General features: G+C 41.0%; 1 protein-coding gene across 8 annotated transcripts; it reads left to right on the forward strand.

Annotated features, from left to right (window-relative positions):
- Nucleotides 1–338: 338 nt before the first annotated feature.
- LOC131245947 (auxin response factor 18-like) lies at nt 339–6709 on the forward strand. 8 transcript variants are annotated; one of them, XM_058245763.1, is made up of 8 exons: nt 339–471; nt 1329–1405; nt 1523–1696; nt 1824–3030; nt 4087–4952; nt 5487–5552; nt 5730–5839; nt 5939–6341. In XM_058245763.1, the coding sequence occupies exons 4-8, from the start codon at nt 1903–1905 to the stop codon at nt 6031–6033; spliced, it is 2265 nt and encodes a 754-aa protein (XP_058101746.1). In that variant the 5' UTR covers nt 339–471; nt 1329–1405; nt 1523–1696; nt 1824–1902; the 3' UTR covers nt 6034–6341. The 8 variants fall into 8 exon arrangements, 7 of the variants coding, with proteins under 7 accessions (XP_058101746.1, XP_058101747.1, XP_058101749.1 ...); XM_058245764.1 differs by having other exon boundaries at nt 1534–1696; XM_058245766.1 differs by lacking the exon at nt 5939–6341 and adding an exon at nt 6405–6709 and having other exon boundaries at nt 347–1405.
- Nucleotides 6710–6951: the final 242 nt, after the last annotated feature.

Consider the following 6951-nt stretch of genomic DNA (forward strand, 5'->3'; position numbering starts at 1 on the left):
ACACAAATATCAGCTTGATCCAAAATTTATGTGGCCCACAAGAAATTTTTAATACTCACTCACTACTGTTTATTGTGGTGTGTTTCACCTGAGATTTGGATATTCTTCATTGTTTGCATAATACCCTAAAATGCTCTTTCAAAACTTATGGACGGCGTGGATTTCATAAAAAATTATGTCAAGGTGAGCCCCACAGTTAGGTATCCACTCACCTCGTATACACCGAATCCGCACCCCTCTAGACACGTGTAAGAAGGGAGTGCGGAAAAGAACTCACGAGAACGCGAGTGCACTCTCCAAGCAAAACACATCATAAATGCTATCGTTTTCTTCTGGTATTTGATCTAAAAAACATATTTTCCTTTTGAGCTATTGAGATTTTTGTTCTCTTCCTCAGAGAGGCATACAAAGACAGAGAGACTCTTCAGATCTGCAACAAAATAGAGAAAAATAGATAACAACGACAATCAGGTATATAGAGAGATGGTTCTGATTTCAGCTTCTCTCCCATTTCTGCAATCTCTCAATCGAGAATCTGCTTCAAGGTGAGGTTTGGCCTCTGAGATTCCCGATTTCCGAAGAAGAAAAGCAGCGAAAACGACGGATTTCCCTTCAAGAATCAGAAATTCGGCAGCGATTCTGATGAATATGAAGATTCCTGAAGCCTTTCCTCTTACTCACTGCAAAAGAACGCCATCGATAAGGCTTTTTTATTTTTTCCTGTATTTTCTGCTGAATTGATTGTCTGAGATTGGGAGAAATCAAAGTGAGGGTGGAATCTGGATTCTACAAAAGACGGAAGTCGGGAATTTTCATCAGATCTCGAGAAGAGCGGATTTTCCTGTCTATTTTTCTTGGATGCAAATCTCCGAAAACCGGAAGCTTAAAGAAACTGAAATTTTATCATCTGAGCTTTGAAAAACTCTCTCTCTTTTTTCTTTTTCTTTTTGTTCTTTTTTTCTTTTCTTTTTTCTCTGGTGATTCGGAGATTGCATTCTGAAACAGCTTGAGAAGATAGAATGCTTGTTACGTGTTTTTTGAAGGAAAGAGCAAAAGAAGTATTTAATATTTTTTTTTTCCTTTGGTGAACAAAATTAGGGTTACTGACTTCTAGTGAATCTCTATGAAAATGGGGTTTAAAGGAAGTATTTTGAGTTCAGGACTCGAACGTCCTTTTTTTTTTTTCTTTTCTTTTTTGAGAGAGTGGTAGGGTTATCTTGGACGGGGTAAGAGTTTTGGTGGTTTTTTTTCTCTCTCCCTCTTTTTCACTCGATTGAGGAGACTTTAAGGGTAGATTTGTTTTGTTTTTCTTGTTTGGGGGGATTTAGATACGATTCAGCTGGTATTCTCTTGGCGATTCTGCTGGAATTTTGCTGATATTGAAGGAGATTATAGATTAAAAAGGGTATGAGATTTCCAGTCGTCTATCTCTTTTCTTTAGAGAATTTGAAGGTTTCTTGTGCTTATAATTGCTTCTTCTTTTTTTCTTTTTTTTTTTTAAACTTTCTTTGTTGGATTACAGCATTTTATTAGGAATTGCTGTTGAGTAATGAAGGAGGGGCTATCTTTACTTTGGAGAGTGTTTTGTTTCTGTTATCTTCTTGTTCTGACTCGAAAGGATTGATGAAGGAGTCTTCTTGTTCTGAGTCGAAAGGATTGATGACGGAGGCAGGGAATTGAAGGAGGTTAGATAAAGGTACATAGCTTTCTCCTCTTCTGCATCTTTTTCATTTTCAAATGAATTGGAAGATTTGTCATGTTTTCTGAACTGGGCTTTCTTCCCTGATATTGGTACTTCTTTTTTGTCTTAATTATTATTACAGCATTTTCTCACAAATAGACCTTAAAAGAGGAATTTTGATTTTATGCTGTGAGGTTTGGTGGGGATTGTCTTGTTCTGTGATGATCACATTTGGGGAGTCCCCCAAGGAACCCATGAAAGAGGTGGAAAAATGCTTGGATTCTCAGCTATGGCATGCCTGCGCTGGTGGAATGGTTCAGATGCCGCCAGTGAACTCGAAGGTCTATTACTTCCCTCAGGGCCAGGCGGAACACGCCCATGGGAACGTGGATTTTAGGAATTGCACAAGGATTCCGCCTTTTATCCTCTGCAGGGTTGCAGCGGTGAAATTCATGGCTGATCCTGAAACGGATGAGGTTTATGCAAAGATCCGGTTGGTTCCAGTGAGGAACAACGAGCCAGACTATATGGAAGATGATGGCGTTCTCAGTGGTAGCAGTGGACCCGATGTTCCGGAGAAGCCTGCATCTTTCGCGAAGACCTTGACACAGTCGGATGCCAACAACGGTGGTGGCTTCTCTGTCCCTCGTTACTGTGCAGAGACGATCTTCCCCCGCTTGGATTATTCTGCAGACCCCCCAGTTCAGACTGTCCTGGCTAAGGATGTTCACGGCGAGATTTGGAAATTCCGGCATATTTATCGTGGGACCCCTCGACGACATCTCCTGACAACTGGGTGGAGCACTTTTGTGAACCATAAGAAGCTCATTGCTGGGGATTCCATTGTGTTCTTGAGAACAGAGAATGGAGATCTCTGTGTTGGCATCCGGAGGGCGAAGAGAGGGGTAGGTGGCGGGCCGGAGTCACCATCAGGATGGAATCCATCGGCTGGAAACTGTGTCTCGCCATACGGAGGGTTTTCTGTCTTCTTGAGGGAAGATGAAAGCAAGCTGATGAGAAACAGTAGTGGTGGGAATCTTAATTCCAGTGGAGGCTTGAGGGGTAGGGGCAGAGTGAGGCCTGAATCCGTTATTGAAGCAGCGACTCTTGCTGCAAATGGGAAGCCTTTTGAGGTTGTTTACTACCCCCGGGCCAGTACTCCAGAGTTCTGTGTGAAGGCCGCAGCTATGAGGGCAGCTATGAGAATTCAGTGGTGCTCAGGAATGAGGTTTAAGATGGCTTTTGAGACAGAGGATTCTTCACGGATCAGCTGGTTTATGGGTACCATATCTTCTGTTCAGGTTGCAGACCCCACCTGTTGGCCTAATTCACCTTGGAGGCTTCTTCAGGTACAAATCTTCTCTCTCTAGAGATTTTGTAGCCTTAGTTAAAATTCTCAGTACTTAGGCTTCTTGTGTTAGTGAGTTATTCATTGGTGCCATTCTTGTGAGAACTTCTGTTGCTAAGAATTTTCTGTGTTTTTTATTGTTTGATTTTGTGAAATTGGCATGTGTTTCGTTCATGGTAGTTTGTGCTTTTCAGCTTGTGGGTTTTTTCAAAACCTTAAACCGGTCCTTTATCTTGTTGTAAATCTCAATACTATCTTTTGTTGGTTTTCTGCATTTGAAAAGGATGTACCTCTCTTTTCTCAGAAGAATTGAGTATGAGATGGATTGGAGTGCCAATCCCAAGGCATGGACCCATCTATGGGATGTGCCAAGAAAACATAAAACCCCTATTCTGGAAGCCTCCATACATGAATGTGGGTCTGCCTCAGATCGCAATTTATTTTCAGGGTCTTGTTACTAACATCTGTGATGACTGCAATCTAGCCATGCTCTATTGAAGATCCATGCCAGGGATTGCATATTGACCTCCAGATCCATATCAGGTGCAAATAGCAGCACACTCCACTTGGATGGGTTCAGCACTTCGGGATAGTCTGCACATAGGCTCAGTGCCTCAGTCTCTTATGGCTTGTATATAACATGCAGATGTAGGTTTTCCACTAGGAGCTGGTTGGATTTTAACTGATTCTTTCCAGGAGCCTTTTTTCTCATTTTCATTTTGGTTTACCTGTGAAGGTTGAACTATGTTGCATAAGTTTCTACTTGCTTCTACTTAAGTTTCGCTCCCACTTTGGATTGCTGCCGGTCATGATCCTTATTTTGTAACGCTTGCTGCTGGTCCTGCAATGAAGTGCATGCTTAGAATATGTATTCTCTGCTTTTAGAAAAATAAATAAATAAATTCAAAAGTTGTGATTGCTGCATCAAAATATTTCTGGTACCTACAAGCTTCACGGTCTATAGATTCCACAACCTTGACATGCATAACTTGAAAGCCTGGATTGTACTGTCGCATTTCCATCTCTGATCATTTAAATGCTAAAAAATGCATGACAGGTAACATGGGATGAACCGGATTTGCTACAGAATGTAAAACGTGTCAGCCCATGGCTGGTTGAATTGGTGTCGAACGTGCCAGCTATCCATCTGACTCCCTTCTCACCACCAAGGAAAAAGTTGCGGCTCCTCCAGCACCCAGAATTTCCCTTCGACGGCCAATTTCCAATGCCAACATTTTCCAGCAATCCCCTTGGGCCCAGCAGCCCCTTGTGTTGTCCATCAGACAGCACTCCTGCAGGCATACAGGGAGCCAGGCATACCCAATTTGGTATTATATCAGATCTCCATCTCAGCAAACTTCAATCAGGTCTATTTCCAGCCAGTTTTCAGCGGCTTGATCACACTGCTCCAGCGTCCAGAATCTCTACTGGCCTCATCATTGGCAACCCCACCATCCATGATAATGTCTCTTGCTTGCTGACTATTGGGAATTCTTCGCAGAACACAAAGAAATCCAATGAAGGAAAGGCACCCCAGTTAGTGCTCTTTGGACAGCCGATACTCACTGAGCAGCAGATATCTCTCAGCTGTTCTAGGGATACAGTCAGTCCATCTGATGGGAATCCAGACAAGACTGTGAACTTCTCATCTGATGGGGCTCTAGAAAGTTCATCCTGTGAACGGTTTCCATGGTACAAGGATCGGCGGACAGGTGAGCTTGGTTTCGAGACAGGGCATTGTAAGGTGTTCATGGAATCAGAGGATGTGGGTCGAACCCTCGATCTCTCAGTCCTTGGCTCATATGAAGAGCTATACAGAAGGCTGGCAAGCATGTTCGGCATAGAAAGATCAGAGATGCTGAATCATGTGCTTTACCGAGATGCAAAAGGTGCAGTTAAACACACTGGAGATGAACCATTCAGGTGATCTTCTTTTCTTTGAATTGCTAGCTTGTTCTGTTTGGTCATGTGATATCTCAAACAGCTACTGGTGAAATTTCTTCACGGCCATTAGAAATGAGCCAAGCATCAAGCACGACAAAATCTACATGAATCATTCAAAGTGGTAATCAATGGACTTATGCCTAACTCATGAAATGATCGAGTTTTATACAGTTTAGCTTTAGAAATCTGATCTAAAGGCTTGTAAATAAATGAATAATAAGTCTGACCTAGTGTGTGTTTTGTTGCACCAAGTATCATGAAATTTCATGACATTTCGTACCAAATTAGACTGATTAATCATGAAATATCGTGCTATTTGGTGCAACCAAATGCACCCTTAGAGATTGTATATTTCAAATCGTGCAGTGGCATTTAATCTTTGATGCTCGTCTCTGATTTTGAAGTAATCCTTTCATCTTTTGAGCAATTAACTTTAAGATTTCTTATTTTTTATTCTACTTGTGTTGTTGCTTTCCTCAACTTGTTGTTCGGAATTTTCCTGTATTGTTGCAGTGAGTTCACGAAAACAGCACGGAGGCTAACGATTCTTGTGGATTCGGGTGGCGACAACATTGGAAGGTAGAACAAAGTCCCTAACTTGTTAAATGTACAGTTGAATGAGCAAATCTTTTTTCAATACCGACTTTGTGGAGTTGTGGGATTACCCTTCAATCCCTTTTTTTTTTTTTTTTTTTTTTTTAAAGTATCCAACAGAATTTGTTTCCGTCATTTCTTATATATATGTTTATTTGGCAGAAAGCATGATTTCAACCCTTTTCTTTCAGGCTATTCCTACCAATACACATCAGTGTTTGATATGCATACCCCATCTTCTCCCTACCAACTTCTGAGAGCTCCAAAATGGGGTATGTATAGTTTATACTATTTGTGTTAACCCATGCATGTCGGATATCAGAATCCATTGAACAATTTGCAAACCTCTGTCACTTGACATGGATCATCAGATTACAGAATGCCAATTCAGGAACAAATGATTGCCATCTACTTCGGCGCAGGTGTTAATCTGTTTATGCAGAGTTACGTGTCCATTTGTTTCTAAGTGAATGAGACTTTCAGTGCTTTTATCTATTTCCGCCGTTGTAACAAGTAGAATTCTATTTTCAGCTTCTGTTTAGGACTTTTTTCATTTCATAAGAAATCTACTGATCAAGCTCTTGAAATCTATGTACCTTGGATCATGCAGTGATGTTTGTCTTGTAAGGTCATGGTTGTCTGGGCTTTATAGAACAGTATGTTCTTCCTATTACCATCCTGCAAAGGAGGACTGGTTCTAACAACTGCATTGAGATCATTGTCAATCCGTCAATCAATATGAACATTTTTCTTTCTGCTGTTTTTTGTTTTTAATTAAGTCCATTGAGATGAATTTTGATCCATCTGCTCTCTGTCTTGATTCAATGAACCTTATAGATTTCAGTAGGTGTACACCCGCAGTAGACATCTCATCCGTTGGTGTGGATCAAATGAGATTTTGATGATTAAATCTAATGAGGTTTGGTAAGCCCACATGTGAGTAGAGCACCCATTGCCAATATGGTGGACGTGTGCGAGGTCAGAGTTTTCTGTTAGGTGGAACACACGGATTAGATGTTCCTCCAAAAATCAGGCCAATCTTGGTTTGAGAGATTGGCCATAATGTGAGAAACAAAAACGATGTAGGATGGATAAAGGACAAGTCTATGGAGATCTAGGACTGTACAAATTTGGATCAATGGGGCCCCAATTGGGGAAAAAAAGTTTTTAGTCATACTATAGTTTTTTATGGCCATAACTTTGTGACAAGTTATCCACTTTGCATATATAATATACCCAGTGTTTGAAGTATTGGTATTGCTACAAGTTTCGTTGGCCAAGGATGCGGAAACAATATCGATTTCTCCAATAATATCGCTAATAACCAGAAACGCTGGGAAAAATGGGAAAAATGGTGGAATTTTCAGCGAAACTTCAGGAAATG

Source organism: Magnolia sinica, chromosome 5 (assembly GCF_029962835.1).
Source record: "Magnolia sinica isolate HGM2019 chromosome 5, MsV1, whole genome shotgun sequence".
Classification (NCBI taxonomy): domain Eukaryota; kingdom Viridiplantae; phylum Streptophyta; class Magnoliopsida; order Magnoliales; family Magnoliaceae; genus Magnolia; species Magnolia sinica.